Source organism: Pangasianodon hypophthalmus, chromosome 6 (genome assembly GCF_027358585.1).
Source record: "Pangasianodon hypophthalmus isolate fPanHyp1 chromosome 6, fPanHyp1.pri, whole genome shotgun sequence".
Lineage (NCBI taxonomy): Eukaryota > Metazoa > Chordata > Actinopteri > Siluriformes > Pangasiidae > Pangasianodon > Pangasianodon hypophthalmus.
The window spans coordinates 30089290-30114426 of record NC_069715.1 but is presented as its reverse complement, the minus strand read 5'-3'; the positions used below and the strand labels follow the sequence as shown (position 1 = coordinate 30114426).

General features: G+C 36.5%; 1 protein-coding gene across 1 annotated transcript in view; it reads left to right on the top strand.

The window, feature by feature from the left end:
• luzp2 (leucine zipper protein 2) overlaps positions 1-25137 on the top strand; it is a 92177-nt gene that overhangs the window by 53850 nt on the left and 13190 nt on the right. Inside the window, exons 2-7 of the mRNA XM_026913330.3 lie at positions 6263-6374; positions 10275-10345; positions 18371-18452; positions 21186-21248; positions 22517-22579; positions 23079-23141. Of these exons, the coding sequence (XP_026769131.3) occupies positions 6263-6374; positions 10275-10345; positions 18371-18452; positions 21186-21248; positions 22517-22579; positions 23079-23141 (454 nt within the window). The remainder of the gene's footprint in view (positions 1-6262; positions 6375-10274; positions 10346-18370; positions 18453-21185; positions 21249-22516; positions 22580-23078; positions 23142-25137) is intronic.

Here is a 25137-nt window from a genome sequence, read left to right as displayed (position 1 = left end):
AGGGTCATCTCTTGTCATTAATTAAGAATTTTTTTAAGCTACTAAAACAATGTAGTTACACAGCAATATTAAGGATATTGGATTGTTCACAGAATTGCATTGCAAGCTTTTTACAGGTAAATAATATATTATTTATAACCTATAAATCGAAATGCGCCTTTTAAAATGTGCACGCTGAGTTTGAAGCTATTAGCTGGTGTAGGCTACGTGGCACGCTGTACTGCATTTGGACAGGCTGATGTAATTTTTAAATGTATAGCAACATCAATTTTCCACTGATTGATTATGTTGCAACAAATGCATGTGATTTGTGAAGCTTTTAAGCCGTGCCTTTGTGATCTCACTGCTGCCCAGCAATGGATTTGTGTTTTTGAAGCCTTTATTTATTTCCTTTTCTCCTGCACAGCAAAGAGGTCTGTGGACATTTGGATAATTCCATGATTGCAATGTCATTTAGCCCTTGAAAATAATAATTTTTCAACATTGCATCTAAGATTCAATTCAGAAAATGAAATTTAGAAAAAGAAAATTAACCCATCTCAGGTAACAATTTTATTTTTCCAAGGTTTTTTGCTGCACTTTGCTTTTCAAATGAGTAACTGGGTTGAGATTTCTAAATATAAAAGTAGCAAACATTTTATTTACAACATGCAATTAATTAGCATCTATTCTAACAGCAGAAGCACATTAAAAACATTCAAAAGACATTTAGCTAATAGTGTGCATTATACCCCAAAACAAACCGGACAGTAGGTTAGGGAACTAGTTAAATTTAAACATCGACAACGAAGAGTTTAACAAGAGCCTTTTTTCAGCTGAGGAGGATTTCTCACTGCCGCCTTTGCCCACGCCTGTCCGCTTTTACCAGAATGATATCCTAGATGACAAGGTGTTTTTGGAGTTATGCCGTACGTGTTTGAGTCGAGGTCGAGCATCAGAGGCATTGATGGTGACAGAGAGCTGCAGGGTGTCACCAGGAGACATCTGGTAGATAAAATGGTATTATTGACTCTTATTGATGGAGACGGGGAATAAAGGCGGAATTCTCCATCACTCTGAGCTAGTGACATTCCGGCATTGAGCAGCCCTGAGTCGGTCAAACACTTCGCTGAAAAGTCACAAAACCTCCAACTCACACAAAGTCCACAAAAACTCCAGCCATTTATTCTCCACCAAGCAATAGTTGGAAAAGGGAAAAGTGTGCAGGAAGATGCACGGCCGAAAACACACGGACTAAACATGTTTACTATTAATGAGCTGCTCCTATAGAGCAAGACACGCCTCTAGGGGCGGGGCATCTTTGTTCCAGAGAGCATTAAACTGCATGCTTTAACACAAGTGTACAGGATAAACCATTAAAAGAAAACGTTTTCCCCAGAAGTGACTACTTTATAATGTCTTTTACATTTACTTTACATTCATAGTTGTAAATATAATGTCAGTGGGACACAAATGGCATCCCAGTGGCTTTGTCCTGTGACTCCAGGAGCATCGTGAACAGTTTATACAACAATAAAAAAATGCATGTGCCTTTGAGGCAGGGCAAATCCAATCCCCCATGGCTGCAGGGTGATAATTACATTGCGCAACCATGGCTAGCAGGGAAACATAAGAGAGCTGCACGCTCAATAGCAAGAGAAAGTCGATGTGCTGTTAGTATGCTTGACTGTGCACTAATGCTGTTTTCTTTCACACTGTAACACAAATTCACCCAAGTAAGCCCTCGAAGTCTCTCCATGCAGGCTTCCAAATCACAGTCACAACTCGCATACGTCTCGCCACTCTGACCTAAGTCAATAAAATATTCTTCCAGACTTATTTACTGGCCTGCATGAGCCTCTTTTGCTTTGTGTGCTGCGATCAATCCAGTTACTTATGGGTTGCCAGATCACATTTTTTCCCCTATTCTGATCATGAAGCTGTTGATCTGTATCTGCATGACTTTATGCATTGTGCTGCTGCCACATGATTGGATGATCGCATGAATGAGCAGGTGTGCAGGTGTTCTTATTAAAAATATATAGAAAATATATAATTCCAGCCACTGGGAAATATCTTGCCAATATTCTAGCCAATATTCTGAGAAAACCCAGTCTCAAGAAAGGAGATATTTATTGCTGTCATAGCTATAGTTTTTCTCCCCCTTTCCCAAAGGTGATCATTGTGTACTGCACCTGCTATAGTTTATCCAGTGCACACTGCGCTTAGGGCCCTAACTCATACCCATAATGTATGTTTTGTGACCTTTCTCCAACTGGGCAATACAGCTATCCATATTGGATTTTTTTTTCACCACATATCTGGTGACAAAACACATCCACCTCCTAGGTGGGTAAAAAGCAAGCAAACAATTTATGGGTCCATTTTGAGCAGCATGCCTAGTTGTGGAAGAGGAAAAAAAAATGCACTGAGCAGCAGTTACCTGAATTTTCTCCAACACATAATTACACTGAAGCTAGGTTCCAGAAAATAATACATAATTGAACATTGCACAGAGGATCAAACTGCCTAAGATGGAGATAAAACTCCCACCCACTGAGCTGCAGTGCTTTTCTTTTTTTTTTTTAATAGTTGATATTTAGTTTTGCTCTTTGTTAAAATGGTCTATGCTTTCTCCCAACAAGTCTAACTTTCACACTGCGTGTAAATTCTGATTAATCAAAAGGAACTTTTTAAATTTATTATTAAATAATACAAATAATATAAGCCTTGGCACATTTTGTTTACGTGTGAGGAAAGACTGTGTGGAAAGCGAGCTGCCAATTCTCCGCTGGAAACCATTGGGCTCAAATTCTGATTAATCAAAAGGACTTTAATTGATTAATTTTCTATAAAAAGCTCTGAGAGTGGTTCCAGCTGTGAATTACAGTTTGATATTAATATGTTCGTTCTAATTCGAGTATGGTGTATGCGCCACATAATAATAAACGGGTTAAAAAAATGTGTGTAATTGTTGATAAGTGAGAAGATGTTATTCAACATTTATGGAAGGAGTCTCCAGTGTCAGTTTTATTTTATACCTAAATACTATACAGAGGGTTAAACAGCTTATGCATTTAAACACTAACTAAACTCTAAAATACACACCCAATACTTACACTGACATACTCTATAATGCTATAAAGTCTCAAAAACTGAAAAGCCGTGATTTTCATGTTGCAAATCAGCGCAAATAAATGTGAATAGTTTTAATTATTTTACGCGACAGAGGTCCTGGTCGACTGACGATGCCATGGAATGATGTAATTCTCAGCCGATGTTCTTGGTTCTATCGCGATTCTTAATTATTTCATAAGAACTCGTATACCTATAGAGTCTTTATTATTAAATAATACATTTCTCAGTATACGCTGTGACACATTTTGTTTACATGTGAGGAAAGATTGTGTGTAAGTGAGCTGCCAAGTCTCCGCTGGAAACCATATCAGACCTGAGGATCCATGAGCTCGATATAAACACGACCACACACTGCTCTGCTCGAAAAACACAGCTGTGAGAGCCAGGAGCAGAAACCACACACACCCGACACCAGGAGAATATTATTTCATACATAAAAATTGAGAAATGTCGCAATTTACATCAAGCATATTACACTATTTTCTCCTTCTCTCCTTTTCCCTTCATCCCTGTACATATGAAATGATATTAATGCCCTGCTCAACCTCCATCCAAAAATACCTCCTTAAAAGTTTTATTAGCTTCAAAATGTCTTTTATTTGCGTTCTGATGTTTTTTTCTGGCCGGTCTGAGGTGGGCGGAGCTATATCACATGACGAAGGTGATGTATGAATCAGAATTAGAAACTGAAGTGACTTCTTTCCTTCTTACTCAGCTCCCTGATAGAACATGAAATTGATTTAAACTGATGTTAGAACAATTCCTCATGTATAGATTTGCCTCAATTTAAAAATTGAGCGTTTTAAGAAAATCTACTCACTCATTGGCCTTCTTGCAGGAGGTGGGTTTTACACTCTTGCTCTTTTCCAAACATCATTTTCTCTTGAAGTTAATAAGGCAAAAAAAATTCAGCTTGTCATGTTACGAGAAACCGCAAAGAAGCGTAAACTCCTCTGTCCTGAAGACGTCGGAAAACTTAAAGTTACAGCTTTACCTCTGACACTGGAGACTCCTTCCATAAATGTATAAACACTTTTTCTCCTTACAGGAAACTTCACTATATCAATAAAAGACCATTTTTTTATCCGCTTATGTGCAGCTCCATGTGAATGAGCTGTTACTATAGAAACAATAACGCGTATTAGAACGAGTGCTGACCAATGAGAACTGAGAATTGAACAGCACTGGCAGGAAATGATAACAAGCGTGACTTTCTGACACGGCAGCTCTTATTAAACCACGTTTCCTGTCCTGACGTGAGAGATCACAACACTATTACACAGTGGCAGAGTTAATAACCCGTTTCAGCGCTGACCCATGACACGACGTCACCTCTAAAGTCTAACGTCTAACGTCTCTCGACTCATTTACACGGTCAGGGCTGTGCCACAGATCAGCCGTCTTGCTTGGATGATGAATATGTTTAGTGATTTCTCCAGGATGCATTGTTGATCAGGAAGAAAAATCAGTATGACTTAAGATTTGATTAAACATAAATTACTTCTACATGCTGATTAAGTAACATTCTTACAAATATGCCACATTAATTAGTGACCTTTTATGTGCCTGTATATATGTTGATACTTTGAGACTACAAAGTGAGAATATTTTTGCATATTAATGCATATTAATCATTTTCTGTCTTTCAGTCTTCCATCTTTGACCCATACACACTTTATATCACTACACATTGTCATATAAATGAAAAAAATGCTTTATTTAAACCAGTAAAATACCTCAAATGTGATCTTTTTACTGTAATAACACTGTAATAAAGTTGTAATATACAGAAACATTAGCATTCATTAGATTAGATTCATTTAAATCATAAAACTTGCTGCTTAAATATATGTTTAATACATTATCCATAAAGTATACGTTCTTCCCGGACATTTATTTATTTATTTATTTATTTATTTATTTATTTATTTATTTATTTATTTATTCACGACCCACAGGTTGTGTCCCTGTTTTCTTTTTCTTATTGTCAATTTTATCCATTTCTTATTGGAAGAAATTATTCTTATCTCTACTAACAGCTGCATTCTCTCTTTCAACAAAAGTCTGTGGTCTTTGAGACAGAAGTCGGTTTTGAGGGTTTGAGTGCTGAAGACTTTTAGCTCCTGAGTTCTACACGCCGCCGTCTGAAGCTTTAAACACATTTATTTTCACACAGCAGCAACATCAGGATCCATTTTCTCTAAAAGTAGTAAAACTCATAAAAATCATAGTGACGATGTTTCCTGTGCAGGCTGTTGGTCAGAAGGTGTTGATACTCGTTGATATGGTGACATTTTCTGTAAGTTTTGTGGAAGGAGTCTCCAGTGTTAGTCCTAAACTGTGTACGTTTTCTACGTCATTGATATACTTCATACTATAAAAAATGTGATTTTCTATAATTTTGTTGTCAAAATGAAATATTTTAGACTTGAATGTTAACAATCTCAGATTTTCTTTTTTTTTTTTTAAATGATATTCCTACACACAGATAATCTATTTACTTTATAAAAGATATAATCCATATGTCATGCAAATGTGTGTGATAAAACATAAAGAATAACAGTATGTTTTTAAATTATTTTAATTGTAATTCAAATTAATATAATTTAATTATTATAAATAATCATTTTTATGCATGAAAAGGTGATTAATTCTTATTTATTAATTCTTTTTATTATATTTTGTTGCATTGTATTATGTGTAATTTACTATTATTTACAGTATATGAGAATTTATTTAATTTGTTAATTATGTATTTTTTATTTTTATTTCATGTATTACCCACTTACGCACTATTTATTTAATAATTTTAATATTATTATTTTTGCATTGATTTAGACTTTAAAATATACGTTTCCTATTATAAATAATTTCCTATTAGACGACTACATGCTGTGGACTGCATATCACTCATTCTGTAAAAGAAAGAAAGAAAGAAAGAAAGAAAGAAAAATAGAGGAATGTTCCAGGCTTTCTGAAGTTTATCTGAAGTTTATTTCAGTCCATTTGTGTGTCACGAGATCTGATTTTCTCTCTACATGAAGCTCTTCACACAAACGTTTCTAAAGCGTGGCACGCTGCAGTGAGGCCACACACATGAAAAAGTAAAAACGTTTCTGCTTTTCTTCTTCTTCTTCTTCTGTAGCTATGAAGTGCTGGAGAAGAAGCTGAAAGAGGTGTTCACAGAAAGAACCGGGATTTTACGGCAACTCTCGAAAACGTCGAAGGAGCTGGACAGCATAAAGGGCAACCTGCAGGTGAGAACAAACATCACGCCGCGCGTATCGGTCGAAGCTGCGCAGAAACGAGTGTAAATGGAATTACAAAACTGTCATTCGACATCGAAACGAAATTTATGAATCAGCTTCAGCTGCGTGGTCACAGGCTCCTCCCACTTTTCCTATAATTACATCTCATGTGCATACAACACACCCCAATTCACCCTCATATACATCTCATTTACATAAACACGCCCTAATTTATTCAGGTGTTATAATTTATGCGAGATTGAGACTATAAAAAGAAAGAATTCAGCAGGCTACAGTATCACTGAGATCTGAGGAAAGAAGTAAACAGAAAAGGAAAAAAATAATCATATTAGAGGTTTTGTGTCTTCTATTTTTTTTAATTTATTTATTTATTGCTATCTATTTTGTTTTGTGTTTGATTTTTGTGTTTGAATTTGCATATTTGTTTCTGTTTTTTTTTCTCTACTTCTTTCATTTTTTGTTTGTGTTTTTAATTTATTTTTTTCTGCTTTTTCTTTTTTATTTTATTTGCTTTCTCTGTTTGTATTCCTTTTCTTTTCTTTCCTTTCCTTCCAGTTTTCTCTCCCTCTCTTACTAGTTGCTTTAATACTCCAAAAATAAAAAGTAACTTTAACTCCAAATATAAAAGGGGCGGGGCTTGGGGATGACAGGTTAAAAATTTGGCATAAATGATGAAATAAAATAAAAAGAACAGAGGAAAGGACAGATGTTTATCTCTTTCAGTCTTGCAAGTTGAAATGAGAGGAATGTAGGTGTTTATGGACAAAGAACATATTTTTAAATCAAGAATTTTTTAAACGTAAAGGTTTTGTTTACGTTTTGTTGAATGTTTTTTTTTCACCTAGCAAAGACATTTTCACTTTCCCCAAACATTCAGCTAAAAGTGTGTAAAAGTCCGACCTGCCAGTTCGGCTCATTACTCAGTCAGTGACCTTTTGCTGATTATGATTTGAGATTTAGCGCCGAACGTCATTCAGAATATAAATCACAGCTCCCGGTTTCAAAAGAACAAAATCTCGACAGAAAGCATGAAGGATCCATAACAAAAAAATCTCTCAAATATTATATAAAATATATAACAAAAATACAACATTATATAAAGCTCTAGAAATAGAAGTAATAATTTAAAAATATGATCATATTTTTAATCTATTAAAGCTTTCTTATTTTTATTACTTTTCACTATTAACATAAAATGACATTTTACATAAATCTTACAGTAACATTTTATGTATATTAATAATAAAAAGTCATTTTAAAATAATGTAAAATAACAATAATTAAAAATGATATTATGAGTTTAAAATACTTTCTAAGAGTTATTTTTATTACTTACAGTACTTGCTTACTTAGATTACTTATTTATTTTACTTATGTTTATTTATTTATTTGAAATGTCATGTAAAATTGATATTTTTATAAAAAGCATACAAATGTTAATGTATGTACTGTATATAACATTTTCAGTTGAGCAGTGTTTGAAAATCATGCTGTAAACACGTCAGATTGTTTAAATAGAAAATGTAATATAGAAATAATAATAATAATAATAATAATAATCATTATTATTATTATATTATTGTTATTATTATTATTATAAACTTTATTTCATATAGCACCTTTGAAAAAGATTATATAAACACGTATAACAGTAACAATAATAGTAATAACAATAATTTAATAACAAAACAAAACAAAGTAATCAAATAAAAGCAATCCTAAGTTTTAAAAGGAGATTTAAATACACGAAGAGACTGGACTTCTCTAAGATCAGATGGAAGGAAGTTCCACAGTTTATATTATTATACACATGATGAATAAAATGCGCTTGGGACTCCGTCAGCACTTCAGGATTTTTTTTTTGTGTGTGTTTTTTTTTCCAGTTTGTAAATAAGAAAATTGGAATAAGAAAGAAATTGAACCTAGAAAATAAAAGAAGATTTGATATTGACAGAGACAGCTTTTAAAAATGAATGAATAAGATTAATTTAGAATCGAGTGTGTTCAGCTGCTGCTCGTTTGATGACATGACCCTGTTGCTCCTCTTCAGAATGTTCACATAGTGGCAGTCAATGGGAGCGCAGAGTGATTCACAGGTTTTTTCTTTGGAATTCGGTTTTAATTGGCAGAGCAATCGGATGTTGTAAAAAGGCTTGGCACGGCACTTCAGCCATGTTTGCGTCAGCCTGGATGGTGAAGTCTAGTCAGAGTCTCTGTTTGCGTTACAGAATAAAGCTTCAGCTCTTCCTCCTGACTCATTGAATCTCTCGGGAATCTTCGTTGGGCTTGAAACGCCTTGGGTGTATTTAGTGTGTGATTCTTCTGGGACCTCGGCCAAAGCGCTATATAATTCTGAGACGGTGTGAGACGGCGATCCCTGTCCTGCTGGATCTGCTGTAAAACAACGATGATCAACAATAACCTTTTCATTTAGATAAATTATGCACACGTGACCTTTCTGTGGCCGCTTCTGTGTCCATCCTGTTTATTTTTTATGATGAGATCGAGCCCGAGTTTGGCTTATTATCATTAAACTTTGCCTGATGAGGCCTGTAATGTTGGCACGGCGGTGCTGTGGAGTTCTGATTGCTGGGATTCCTGCCAGCTTTCCTTTAAGACACGATGATGCCTCCGTCTCAATCCGGATCAGCAGTGACACTGACGGAGCCCGAGCGAGAAATCCGCTGATGTTACCGGTCAAAATGAGACGATTTTTCTTCCCATCATGGACGTAATCTCACTCATGTCGGAGCTGTTTCAATAAAATCGTACTGATCTTCTTTCGCAAAACACTGAATTCTGCATTGTGATTGGTCAGAAGGTGGTGATTAATTTTCTATAACAGCAGCTCTGACAGTAGTGCAGCTGCAAATCACAGATTTATATTAATGCGATCGTTCTAGTATGTTATCGTTGCTATAGCAACAGCTCATTCCCGGGGACTTGTACAGCGGACGTGGCACTGATAATAACCGGATTAAAAACCGTGTGTAATCTTTGATGCGTAAAGAGATGTTTGTGTAACATAGATGGAAGGAGTCTCCAGTGTCAGCGCTTTGCAACAGTCAGAGGTAAAGCTGTAACTTTTTGCGACGTCTTCAGGACAGAGGAGTTTACGCTTCTTTGCAGTTTGACAAGCTGCGTTCAAGAGAGAGAAAAAAGAGGCTGGTGAGGGAACGACTGTTTATAGCTGCTATAACATAATTTTACTTGTTTCATGGATGTTCCACAACATTGTAATGTAACTATAAATGGATAAAAAGTATGACATTCTTTAATAAATAAATAAAAACACTGTAATTATTCTTCAGTTGGAATCACACTTCAGGACGTGCTGTTTTAGGAAAATAATCTACTTCATGTTAGTGACAGTAACTCCTCGTCTGTCACTGATTATTTTACTTTAACACAGAGTGGTTTATTACTCACTTAGGAAATGTCTACATGAACTAAAGAACACTATAATTGGTCACTTACATTAAAGGTGTGAAAGTATGAAAGTTATAAATTGAAAATCATTAAAGTGATCTAAAAAGAGAATTAGTAATTGGAAGTAAAAGCAGTTTTAGTTGTGGTGCATGGCCTTTCATTCCTCCAGTCAGTTTCCTTCAAGTCTAAATATTAATTTGAATGAATTCTCCCTCATTTCCTTTCAGATGAGTCAGAAAGATAACTGAATTTTCACGACATGATAACAAAGGAGATGATTACACTTGTGTTCTCGCTCAGAGTCAGCTTTAGAAATCAGTCATATTTATTTAGCATCAAATCTGAATGACATCTGAACATCTCCCAATCAACAGCAGCAAATTACAAACCACAGACAAACTTCCAGTCAGAAAAAAAACAGGTTTTTTTCTTTTCACAATTCTTTTCTTCTGATTTCAGTCAATGAAGAATGAGGACTCAATGCCCAAAAAGGATGTGCAGAGGATTCTGGAGCTGAGTCACAAACAAAGGTATAGAAATAATTTGATCTATTTATAATAATCGTGCAGCAGATAATGAGTGTTATACCACAGCGCTGTTGGATTCTGGATTGTGATTGGTCAGAAGGTGTTGATTAGTTTTCTATAAAAGCAGCTTTGAACAGTAGTGCAGCTGCAAACCACAGGTTTATATTAATGCACTCGTTCTAATACGTTATCGTTTCTATAGCAACAGCTCATTCACAGAGACATTAATGGTGGACGCCACAGTTTTCTGTAAGGAGACGTTTATTTACCATTTATGGAAGGAGTCTCCACTGTCAGCACTTTTTAAGTCTTTGCGGTTTCTCGGTAACATGACAAGCTGCATTTTTTTGTCTTATTAACTTCACGAGACAGAAAATATTGGATAGTGAGGTAATGACTGTTTATAGCTGCTATAACGGAAGTGAGAACAGGAACTTGGTTCATAGAACTTTAAATGTAACTATAAAATCATTGGAAATTGCTGTGGTATAAGAGGAATAAAACACTTCACGATGTGCTGTCACAGGAAAATAATCATCTTTGCATGGTAACGATAACTCCGCTTCATCACACCATCACATCGTTAATTATTTTACTATAAAATCACAACAGCAGTTAGTCAGAATTATTTATTTTTAACAGAGTGCTTAATTACAGTGTGTTAGCTGCTGGTTGCTTGGAGCCACCCTGAGAAACACTTCATTAGATTTAAAGTTAGATGGTTTGTACTGCTTTTTTTTTTGCATTGCTCAGCTTTTAGCCGATGACTACAGAGAAACTGTAGAAGCTTTCTGCTGTACATCACAGAAAATAGCCCTCTGGTTTGTGCTAAAGAACTCACAGAACAGTTTTTTTTTCAAAGTCATCAGATTTATAATGGCCTGCATTTTTACTCCATAGACAGTGAGAAATATAACGTAACCTTAAAAACCTGACCTCTGAGAGTCCCGCCTTATTTGCGATGGCTCCAATCACTGCTAGCAACCAAACACTGTCTGCTATTAGCTCACGCCGGCTAAACACAGACTTACGCTTGCTGTCATAGACAGAAATCGCACATCGTAAAGAATTCTTTGCTCGTGAGTTGAGATACGTGGTCTTGTTGCTCAGAGAGTGTGATTAAAATCTCAGAATGTGAGCGACTGCTGAGACACTCGCCAACAAAAACGCACCAATGGGAGGACGGCGCAGAATGATGGCATTCTCACAGGACAGAAAAATCTTCTTATTACCTCAAGGTCACTTTGAAGAATCTGTGTGTTCATGTGAGCTCATTTTCTGCACAAGCTGATTTCTGGATCATGCTGATTGAGCGGAACGTAATAAAGTAATTTCCTTTAATCCCAGATCTATCATTAGAGGATCTTTATCGTATAATCTGATATGGAGAACCAGCACTATCATGCAGTCTGCATAATTCAGCCCAGATTTTATCAGAAAATTTTGATAATTTTAAATGACCAGAAGTGCACATGAACATCTAGGGAGCACGCACAACCCAATTTGTGACTTGTTGCTGAGTCAAAATGGAACTCATGCACGTGAATATAACATAATTTAGCAATTAGTGCTCTCGTTACGTACCTGGTAATAGCTAGCTACTGTAGGATGCTGAGAGTTTCAGCAACAGCAGTACTTTTGGGGTTGTGATTATAATAATTCTTTGACTTGATACTGTACAGGCTCAGTCTTATATTTAGATTTTTAGATATTTCCTCCATTAAGGAGCTCATCTGCTCTTTATTTTATTTACTTCCTGTACTTACGCCCACACTCTCAGTTTAATTGGCTGTACACTCTCTGACTATGGGCAGAGTTGCTTCGAGAAAATCAAACAAGTTTGATGGTCTGACTATCTGACTCTCCTAAAATTCGATTGAGAGGCAGGAAATCAGAGCCTGTGCCCTTTGCACATTTATTGATTTTGTTTACTCTAGATCCCACAGATATCTGCAGTCTAGCACAGACTCAGCTGGACTATAAATCAGGGCTAAATAATCAGCGTAAAACTGCGTAGCATAAACCACACATTAGCATGTGCCTGTGTAAATGAATAGATCTTTAATTAAAAGTGAACTCATTTCCAGATCAAAATTTGATTTAATTTTAATTTAAAAAAAGGATTTTTTTAATTAATCTGTGTGGTAGAGGGTCATTTTCAGTCATTCTATTTCCATGTCAGTAACAAACATATGAATTCTTGTTATCAGTAACAGCAGATACGAAATTTCAAAACAGCGTGTTTCCATTCTTAGTAAATCTTAGAAATTGTAAACTAACTGAAACAAAACTGTGGTTGTCACTGATTAGATGACTAGGCCAATATGCCTACGACCCTTAGCTAGCTTTAGATATGGATCTGGAACCGTATTCCAAAATGACTGTAGAGACGGTGAAAATAGGCTTGTTCTCCAAACAAATATCAGCGATGATGTCTCCGCAAATGTGCGTCACAGAGTCGCTTTAAGCCATGCTCGAAAACATCGTACAATCTCCTAATAGTCTCTGAGGAAATGTCTTTTGCTTTACCACGATCATGCAGCGTAATCACAGATATTGGGAATGATTTATACAGACATCGTTTATCCAGCCATAATTATTACAAATGTCCTTCAGCAACATTATTGAACAAACACACTGAATGTCCAGAAAACAAATCCCATCTGAATAAGACTAAAAAAAACAGTTTATTAAATACAGTTTGTTAAAGTTATTAACTGAATTTATCATTTTGCTATTATCCATTTTTTGTGTAAGGAGTAAAACACTGTATGTCGTGCTGTGATATAAAATAATCAGCCATGAGGTGGTGTGATGAAGCGGCGTTACTGATACCACCCTGTTACAGCTCATCTCCAAGTGTTTTATTCCTCTTATATCACAGCAATTTGCCAACAATTTAATTTTTATTAGTCAAAGAATGACTTGTCATAGTTTATTCAGGTTATGGCTATATTTAATGTTGTGGAGTGTCGGTGAAACAAGTTCGTTCCTGTTGTCACTTACGTTATAGCAGCTATAAACAGTCGTTCCCTCACCAGCCTCTCTTTATTCTCTCTAGTAAAATTAATAAATAAAAAAACACAGCTGGTCATGATACTGACAAACTGCAAAGAAGCGTAAACTCCTCTAACCTGAAAATATCGCAAAACTTAAAGTTACAGCTTTACCTGTGACTGTTACAAAGCGCTGACACTGGAGACTCCTTCCATATGTTACATAAACACATTTCTCCTTACAGAAAACTTCACCATATCAGTGACCACATAAATTTTTCAATCTGCTTATTTTTAGTCCCGTACAAGTCCCTGTGAATGAGCTGTTACTATAGAAACAACGAGAGCATTAATATAAACCTGTGATTTGCAGTTGCACTACTGTCAGAGCTGCTGTTATAGAAAATGAATCAACAAATTAATCTGAATACGTTTCTCTAATACATACTGAAGGCTTTGCTATGAGCAAACTGTTTCTGATCTTCAGAACTGATCTGAGATGTTGAGTGTGTTAGCAACTTAACCTCCATTTCACAGAAGCTTGACCTAGATAGCAGCAGATCGAGGGCTGGACTCAGTTCTCTTGACATTATACAGGTGGTGAAATATCAGGTGTTTGGTGAAATGTCAGTTTGTGCAATATGACAAAAATCAAGGCAAGAAATAAATAAAGAAGGCTTCCTTTGTATTTTAAATTCCTGAACAGCATGTTAAAGCCAAAAAGGGCAATTATAAATTATAAATATAGTCTAAAGCTCTGTAGTATTAAACACAAAGAAGCTTCCATTTTGTGGTTCAACAATGAGGGCTGTGTGACGCATAAACACTCGCTGGGTAAGTCCCCGGTTGCATATTTATTACTTTTGGCTTGTTATTAGAGGAAGACAGACAGAAAAGAGGATGTTTGTGCTCTGGTATTTGTACTCGTGCTCTGTGGGCCAGTGGTTCTGGTTTCATCTGCTGATTCTGGGAAGATAAACAGACAAAATATACAATTCCTCCCAGCTGGTGGGCTTTCAAACTGGCACATCTCCACCTTCCTGGTGTCTGCAGGCGTCTTGTATTCTTCCCCAGACGAGCTGTCATGCAGGAGGGCTAATTACGCTGATCGCTCTCCAGTCATGTGTTCTTTGTGGAGGCACATCTTTTACTTTATATTTTAGGTTCTGTCTTTCACTTCATTATCTGGGGTGCTGGCATGGATTCTTCAGCTTCTCTGTGGTGCCATTAAGAGAGATCCAGATTCATAGATGTTTATATTGAGTCCTTTATTGCCTTGTGTTTGAATAAATGAAGATTCTTTGAGCCAGAATGGTCACCTGGTCCACCTATTCCTTTTTATATTCTCAATTTGCCTTAGTGTTTGAAGCAGAAATCTAGAAACCTTTACATCTATCATCAGGGCTATAACAGGAACACTGAGCATGAAGCTAGAAGGTTACCTGGACTGGACACGAGTCCTCCGCTTGAACATTTTTAGAAAGAAAAAACTTCACTGGATCTAACCAGGGACCCTGGAGTTGTAAAGCAGAAATGCAACTCGCTGCAACCAACATGTTGTTATACCCCAGTCAAAATGTAGAGTACAGCACAATGATAATGAGTCCAGCCTTTCCTTAGTCAGAGCAAATGTTCCTGATTTAGCAACAATCTATATTCACTTGCCATTCTGTCTACATTTCATTTTGCCATAAAAGTTACAACATGCCTAAAGCCCAAACAGGCTGAGTGAATTCATTATTTATTATTCATTTTTATTTCAGTTAGGTCAGACTGGGATATACCAAAATTTTGTACCAGATAGTGTTGCTTTGGTATTCTACAGTCAAACACCAACATAGCTAAAAAATTAAAGTGTTAATCAGAAGTGGAATAATAATGATAGAATGAGTAATTATTATGGTAAAGAATTAAAATGTAGTTATCTGTAGCTATTAAAAATCACGTTAAAAATCCATCCATATGACTTCAGCTGAAAATGTTTACTGTACGTAAATCTTATAATCGCTTTCAATCATTTGGTATTATTGTTGAATTCTGGATTGTGATTGGTCAGAAGGTGTTGATTAATTTTCTATAATTTTCTATAATTTTCTTTTTATTAATTCACTCACTTTAATACGTTATTGTTTCTATAGTAACAGCTCATTCACAGGGACGTGTACAGCCGACGCTCCACATACACTTATTAAAAATATGTGTGATCTTTGATGTGTAAGGAGACATTTGTTTACCATTTATGGAAGGAGTCTCCAGTGTCAGTACTTTGTAACAGTCAGAGGTAAAGTTGTAAGTTTAAGTTTTCTGACATCTTCAGGACGGAGGAGTTTACGCTTCTTTGCGGTTTCTAGGTAACGTGACAAACTCCATGTTGTTGTTATTGTTGTTGTTGTTGTTGTTGTTGTTGTCTTATTAACTTCACAAGAGAGAGGGAAACAAGAGAGGCTGCTAAGGGAACGACTCTTTATAGCTGCTTGGCCTAAAGGCATTTTCTGCTGTCGAGCATCTCTTATTTCCATTTTGTATCCTCGCAAAACCGTCACCCTGTGCAATCTCGGAGTCGCTGTTATAGAAAGTGACAGGTTTGTAGGAGGTTTCAGTGATGATCTCCTGCCCTGCACAATAACTGTGAAAATGTTCCAACACAGTAGCAGCTGTGCTTTTTTCCACAGAATTTGAATTCTGTGCTGCTGATCAGTTTGCTTACATATGCAACCACACACACACACACTCACACACACACACACTTTACCTGGGTCATACTGAAAAATATCAGCACTAGGGAACCCACAAGGGCCAGCAATTCAATTCAGTTTGATTCAATTTAAAATTTAATTTGATTATCTGTTATATTCCCGAAGGCCAATTTATGCAGCAGGCATAAACACACTGTACAAAACAACAGTATGTAAAATGTACATGTGATCTTGAACTATAATCTTTCAGAAGCCAGGTTCTCAACAAGACACTGTAAATCACGGGCTGTTATTAGGAGACAGGTACAAAGGTAGATTTCCTACAGTTCTGCAGTTACGGAGACAGAGACGTCAGCCAGATGGAATCCTCTGGGTGCAAGATATGGAAGGATTGTCTAGGATAGCATTCACTTTTATTCTTTTGGTCACAATAAGATATCAAGAAGCAAATCTGTAATGAATATATTTTTGAACAGGTGTTTTCTAAATGCTGGATAATCTTTAAGGAACTGTCTTGCATGATTATAAATGCAAAGAAACCTGCATAGTTCTGAAACATTAGTTAGGAAGTTGGACTCCATCAGCTTCAACAATCAGGCCAACATACAGTACACAACCGTTGTGTGAGACATCTTGGCAAAAATATTGGAGATATTCTGGCATAGATTGACAGTACTATGTCCTCGATTAGATTACCACCATTTTGTAAACTCTGTTGTGGTGTAAGATCCTAATAGGCGCTGATAATTTTGTGTAAAACTTTGGTGCCTTTTCAGTGAGAATGTAACCCCGTGGACTCAGGAGAGCGTAGGGCTGTAGGACTCGAGTCTGGTCTCAAGATGTTTCTGTATTGACTTGGAGTTGTCTTGGACATACTGTCATTTGTATTTGGCAATTGATCTCGCTAAATATCATCTTGGTCTCGATTAAGTTTTTGTAAACATAGTGTTCTTGTTGTCTCTTCTTTCGCATGCACAAAGTTTTACAAGAAATATCTCCTTCTACTAGAGAACAGCCTCAACACTGGCACAATGGAAGAATTAAGAGAAGTAGCTGAAGTAAAGGCTTGGCCTTGAGAAGGATTTGATGGTTTTTGGTATTGATCTTGACTCAATCTTGCTTTCATTTGGACTCAATCTTGGCCTAGACTCGATGGATAGTCGGATGATGTATTTGGTCACATTTTGGACCAGTTAGTAAGCTGAATGTCAGGTGTATTTGGTCAGGTTTTGGATCATTGGGTAAGCTGAATGTTTGGTAAGTTCAAGTACCACAGGTGTTTAAGTGCAAGGCGCAGATTGGGAAAATAAATAAATGAATGAATTTGGTACTTTTCCTTTCATGGTATTAAGCCAAATGGGAACACTGACATTTTTCTGAGTAGTGCTACATCAAGGAAGATTGCCTCTTGACAAGCTTGGGGAATAATCTGCCCTGAACTGATACCAAGCCATCTGTGTGATCAAGCAATATTCTGCCAATGGTGTCCTCAATAATAATGTTTGGATGTCTGAGCAGGATGAAGGACACTGTTTCTGTAAATTGCTCTTCACAGCCTACTTGTGAATTGTTTGCTAGAAATTGAAAAATATATACAATATTCCCTGTGAATGAGATGCTGAGAATTCATCAGTACTCTGGAATTTTACCAGGAGTTTAATAATATGTTCAATGTTAATATTTTAATGTAGCAATATAACTAGAAATGATCAATTTGTTAGATTTATTGGGGTTCAGTGTCACAGACTGGTCTAAATGCTCTGGTCGAGTTACACAAGCACTCCTATTATTTTGTTTTTCTTGGACTTCCAAGCCAATGCTCAGAAAAGCAGTCTCCTCTTTGCCATAGTTTAGATTAAATAGTTAGATTGAAACGTGATCTTTGTGTTATTACTAGCTAGGACACAGTGGTAGCGTTGTTATGGTAACAGTTTTTCATATCAGCATAGAAGGCACTCCAGCCAGGGCTTTATCTATAGGAAAATATAAACACCTAGTGTAAAAGGAACCTTAAATACGCTGCTCTGTTCATACGTAATAGCGTTTCTGACACAGGTTGCCATTCTAAGCTGTGTTTACTCTTGATTTCCTCATTGCCTGGTTTAGTTAGTTTCCTTATCGCCTTGTTTTTTATTTCTAGTCCTAGAGCCACAATTGCTGTGGAATCAGCTCAAAATGTTCTGCCGCACCATATCCTGTATGAATATCCCAATCAGTGCTTTTCAATAAAAATGACCTCCATTATGACCCTACACTGGCAGAAATTACACTTCTCTCTCTCATATTCTCTCTCTCTCTATCTCTCTTTCTCTCGTTTTCTTTCCTTTCAATATCAGAGAAGAGATGAGATCACTCCAGGCAGCCCTTCAGAAGCAACTGGACGAGGCGGCAGAGCGAGCCGAGAAACATCAAGCCACGGTGAGACTCCTGAATAAATGGAGGTGTAAAATGGTGGAGTCTTTCTGCTCTAGTGATTCATCATCCACCTGATGACGAACTGAACATTATCCACATTTAAATTCCGATGCACAGGGAGTCCATTTTTTATGAAGGCTTGGTCAGAGTCGTAGACTTATTATTGACCTTCTCCTTTAGCACAGTGTCGTCAGCGCCCTTTCCGTGTCCTTCTCGCACAAAACTCATTATCAGGAATGTTTATTACAGCCGCAGAGACGCACCACACAAAGGGGCCAGACACTGCCCTGGCTATTTTGAGCCCTGACTTATATGGGTACAGTGTGCTAATTATAAAAAGACACAGTGTTATTTGTGCACTAGAACTTTTCTCTCCCACCCGCTGTGTTTTGAGAGAAAGAGAGAGAGTACACTCTGGGATATGAGGGAAAGACGCTGTGTCTCGTCTAGAATAAGAATGAACCCGTGAGGGGAATGAAAATGAGCATGAGGCTGTACTTTTCCCTTCCATGAGCAGCTCAAAACAGAGAGGCTTAAATTAGAAACACACAGTGACCTCATGACCTTTTGATGCAAAATGCCTATCCACTTTAACTCACCATTTATTTCTATCGCTACTGACCGACTCACTGATATATTTACCTTTATTTACTTTTACTTATAATTATTTATACTTATTTATTCTTAATCACTTATACTTTCTTACTTACACATACTTTTAATGACTTATTTAGTTATACACAGCTATACCTACTTACTTATAGCTACTTAGTTATTTAGTTTAGTTAGTTAGTTACTTATACTTGTTTAACTACTTATACTTACTTTTTATCTATAGGTATTTAACTACTTACTTACTTACTGGGTTATATTTAGCTATACTTACATATACTTAATTAGTTTACTTACATACTTACTCACTTACTTACTTACTTAGTTAGCTCTACTTGGTTAGCTCTACTTGGTTAGCTATACTTACATATACATACTTATTTTTACTTACCTATACTTACATAATTACTCACATACATATACTTAGCTATACTTAGTACATCTACTTACCTAATTAACTTCCAATATAGATAGATAGATAGATAGATAGATAGATAGGTCATTGCACAATACAAATACTCACCAACGAAACGCAGTTTAGCATCTACCAGAAGTGCAAATAGTAGCATTGTGCAAATTTAACAAGGTATATATAAGATACAGTAAATAAATAAACAAGGCTATGGGTGGTGATTATGTGCAGCAGCTATTGAACAAATAACAATTTGAATGATAATCACACTAGGTTATAACAGAAAAACTATAAGCATAAAAATAAAATATATGCAAGTATTAGTCATAAATATATTTAAGAGATATGTACATTGTATATACAACAGTACCTAGATTATTCATGGGTATTTTACAATGTATAAACAAAGATGTATATACAGATATATAAAGATAAACTATACACTATAGTACACTATGAATCTTTTAATGATATAGAGATAATACAGAATGTACGGTATAGAATAGAGCTGAAGGATGATTACAGGCAGTAAAACATCAGTGGCCTAACGGTGTAGTGTAGAGTTCAGCAGCATGGTGATGGTTGTGAGGAAGAAGATGACCCTGAGCCTGCTGGTTCTGGTGTGAACGTTCCTGTATCTCCTCCTGGATGTTAGGAGGTTGAACAGTTTGTGACTGGGATGGGAGGTGACCCTGATGATATCGATAGCGCTCTATGCAGACATCTACTGTGGTGAAGATGTTTAATGGCTGGGAGTTGGGCACCAGTGATGTGTTGGGGGGTTTTCACCATCTTTTGCAGGGATTTTTTATTGGACGCATGGAGCTGCCATGCCACACTGTGACACAGATGGTCAGGATGCTCTCAATGGTCAAGCTTACTTACTTGGTTCTACTTATCTATACTTACATACAGAACATGTTAACTTATACTTATTTAACTATTTACACTCATACTGACTTTTTTATTATTATTATTTACTCATACTTGCTTTACTTTACTTTACTTACTTGCCAAATACTGCATGTATATTTGATGTATGTACTAGGGGGTTGTCCTAGACAAAGAGAAATAAGACAGATAGATGTGTAATCTTACGCTGACAGACAAGTTTATAAATAAAAAAGTGTTGCATTGGCTGCCATCTGCCAGCTCCTGAACTGGTGCAAAAGTTGGAGGATATATAAGTGTGAAAAAAGGAGAGATTGTGTACACTGGATGTCGTCCTGATCAGAAGGTCCATGTTCTTTCCTCAGCGTCCTGCTGGGACTCGAAGGAGAGAACCAAGAGAGTCAGAGTGAATCTCAAGTATAATGCATTAGTGTTTGATTGGTGTTGCGTCTCAGGTCCTGGGATATACACACTCCTGCTTGTTTTTTTTTTTTTTTTTTTTGACTTTTTGAAATGCAGTGTAGAAAACATTCACAATTTCACAAAGCAGTCCCTATGAGGAGATTTTGTAAAACAATATTTTTGTGGAAAATTGTGTTTTCGTCATGCACTGGTGTCTTCACAGCCTCTACGCACGTTTTTTTTTTTTTTCCTCTTATGCATTGCAAGCAGATGCTTTAATCTCAGCCACAATCTCCAAGGTCTTCCACATTGATTCATGAAATGTAGCCTTTTGGGGTGGGATATGTACCTCAAAAATCAATCCATAAAATAAAATATGTAATCTATTCAAATCTATTCCATGATGTTCTGTTCTCCAGATCAAGTTCCTGAAGATGGAAATGGAGAAAAAGACCAAAATCATCAAAGACCTACAGCAGGAGGTACTGTAGAGATGCATATAATACAACAACTGCCGCTTTTAAGCCTGTAGATATCAGTATATTGGCTAATACGAGTTTTTATCCATCTGTCATGACCATTTTTCTTTCTGGACAACAAAACGAAATGATAAATACGGCTTAATTTTTTTGTGTATTATGCAGATTGATGACACGCCCACCAGAACTTTTAACTGAACATAAAAATGGAAATGTCCCATCTGTTCATCAGGAGCCAGGTTCAGAATAACATGATGCTAAAAATGTAAATGGGTTGATGTGGCGATTATGCTAGCAGTTATGCTAGCAGTCACAGTGGTGTAGCCAGGAATTAGCAGGACACACTCCTGCTTTTTTGGGTGGATGGCAGACAGCAGTAGAAATGTTGGTGGTATTCAGAATCTCCAATTAATCGTATAAGGCACAATCTATTGTTAACCAATCTTGTGGTATAGCTATTGTTAATAAAATAACATGCTAGTAATAGGAGAAAAATACAACTATATCAATTCAGATCTACCTCTTCTTCTTCTCCTGCACTTCATTCGTTGTCAATTAGGTATCTCTATACTCAGAGCGTAGCTAGCTGCCTAATAGCTTTCAAACACAAATAGTAAAACGCCTGATCCTGATTGGAGGGATGTGTTTATTATCTGAAGCAGTGGCAACATGAGCGACATTGTTCACACACTCGATGTATCTTATGTACACGTAGGGAATTAAATCAACATCCACTAAATGTCACTTTAAAACATCCTTTCTGTCATGTAAAGTTGAAACTGAAACATTTAGCAATTTCATGCACAGCGACTTTAAGCTCTGTCTCTTTTTAAAACATTCCACCGTCGTTGTGATTGTTGTCATGAGCTGTGTCTCAAATCTCTGACTTTTAAGACATTCAACAGTATTTACTAATCTAAAAAAATCCAGATGTCCACTTAAGTAATTAAATACTATGTTGTTCTGACATCGAGGGCATGTTCAAACAAAGTGTATAAATCTCAAATATGACTGGAATTTAATTAATTAAATTATAAATTATAAGTTAAATTGTAATGATACCACTTAATAATAATAATCAAAATGCCAAAAGCAGTTTTAGAGGTCAATAAGTTCATTTTTTTTTTCTTTTTAAACCATTGAGAGGTGATATATGATATTCTCTTCACTTACAGATGAATTTGATGTTAAACTCAACCAGTTTCTCCGTGTAGGATATTCGTTCTCTCGCAAATAATAAACAATACTTTTTATTTATTTTTTCTTTCCAGAACAAAAGCTTGAAGAATAAACTCCTTTCTGGGAATAAGCTGTGTGACATACATGCAGAAGAGGTACATGTCCTTACATGTGTTACAGTATACACACACACACACACACACACACGTATTACATTTGGTTAACTCTTAACCTTAACCTCTTTTGTCAAAAGGAAATCTTTTGGCAGTTTTCCTCACAGTAAGCAGCTAAATGCTCTGACAGGGTCAAAACTGTATTCCCATCATCATGAGGACAAATACATGACCACACACACACACACACACACACACACACACACAGTGTGAGGTTAAAAAGATCTAAAGTCAGTGTACACGTGTTTACTGAAACAGCTGGCCAGCTGTGCAGGTCACCGCTGGTGTGAAAGGTTATGCGAGTGTTTTTACTATTGAATGCACATCCCACACTGAGGCTGTTATTTATTTTTTTTTTTACTCAATTTGTTCTCTAAAGGTGCTTCTCTTTCACAAGCAGCTCATCTTATCAGAAAAAAAAACCCTGCTACATTTTTCCTGTTTATACACTAGCTCATATTTTCTCTTACTTTTTTTGCAGTCTAAAAGAATCCAGGCCCAACTGAAGGAGCTGAGATACGGCAAAAAGGATTTAATTTTCAAGGTAAGTGTCTAATGATGATAAGGTGCCATAATTAAATCCGAGCAGGAATGAGCAGGTTCTTAACCTGCCTTTAAAAAAAAAAAAAAGTGATTTCACCTGAGCTGTGCTTTTAATTAAATCTCTGAACAAAGGTGTGCTGTTCTGAGCGGATTCACTTAAGTAATTGTGATCACACTCCCCTCATGAGACATGCTATTGAATTCAACAAGAAGATCCCAAAGCTAAAGGGCCTTTTTTTATACTTCTAAAACTCAGGTTTTCAGTGCAGGAAGTAGCTGTTATGAATTCCCCCTCTCATCATGTGCGTCATGTGTTTTATTATGCCATGTGCCTTTGTTTCTGTTCTAGTCCTGTCTTCGCCCTTCTCTGTAGCCAATACTCATCTTTTCTGTGTTTTCTTCATGATTAGTTTGCCATATATCCTCTGTCAGTGTTTTTTTTTTGTGAAGTCTTGCCTTATCATATTCGTGCATTTCTGAGCCATGTTTCCGATGTTCCAGTTTTTTTTTTTTTTAATTTATTTTCTGTGCATCATGTTTAGAACTGTACCTGGAGTTATCCAGTATGATTATGGATATTCCTAAGATTCCTCTCTCTACCTGTGCTCATACCTCCGCTGAACTATGCAGAAGTAAAAAATTTCCTTTTTCAGTCTATGATTTCTATCTCTGATTTTCTCTAGGCATAAAGATGAGTGCCTGTGTTTAAAGATGGTGGTCTACGAGTTATTGATAAACCTCAAAGTGTTCTACTCAAGACAAATCTGGCAAGCAGATGCATAACCAAACTTTGAATACATGCAAAGTTTTCCCTGTAACTTTCGGACTTGGTATCTTACTTGCTTTTGCAGAGCAACTTCTAACGGCGATACTATGAGTTTGTTGTTGGTGTGGAGCTGGAAGCATCCCTCACATTAGCATACAGCAAATCATTCTTCTTACAGAAAATCGTCTTATTGTGACTTTTAACTCATTAAAGGTGCTCAAAATGGCTCCATATGTAACCATATAAATATAGTATGCTAAAGCTGTATTATGGCCTTCATCTATTATACAGAGGCATGTTTTAGGTAAATAATATGGCTCTGTGCTAACTGTTAGTAGTATAATGTCAGTGAAAAGTGAAAAGTGATGCGAGCAGGGTAACACCATCTGTTATCCAGGAACACTGCCAGCCCCCTCCGTTTAGTTCTGCCACTTTCTCTGACTTTCTGATCCACATGCGCCATCTGGAAAGCCTCAGTGTGAGGTTAGCATTGGGAATCAGTTGGTTAAGCAAAGTCTCTGTAAAACATAAATGCTGCACTCGTTGTATTCCCGCTGGCGAGTGTGTAGGGTGTCACAGTATATCACAGTATGGCATGCAAATGATATGCAAATATAGGGTGTGTTACAGTACAGTATGCAAATAGTATGCAAATGTATTTTAAATAAATTTTAGCACGGGATCTCTCACTACACCTCCAACCCCAACCACCTACGAGCCATTAATATTTGTAATCAAACCCCCAGTGTTTGGAATTTTGGCTGCTGTCTTCAGTCATATTTGTATGTGTATTTTTTTTTTTTTTTTCCTGGAGGATCTCCAAAAACACACTTCGCCCACTGGAGAGTTTTGTCTTTGGGGACTAGACAAAAAATGCTGCTTTGGAATGGGAAATGCTAATATCTTGAGGCTCTTTTTCCCATCTGAATTCACTAGCTAACATTGGTTAGCTCATATCACTGTAACTCTGACGCGATTAAACCTAGGTAGGAGACTTCGATTAGATTTTGTCCATGGTACCAATTTGTGGCTCCAAAATTTAAAAAAAAGGAGGAAAGCACTTACTTTCAAACGCACTCACAAAGGCAGTGAGGATTTAATACCAAAATTTTGCACATTAATATTCAGACCTTAGATGTAACAGATTTAAATGCTATTCAGAAGTTGCGTGAGTGTTACGCACACGGGCGGGTTGGAGTAAAACAGAGGCGTGTCTCAGTTACACACGAGT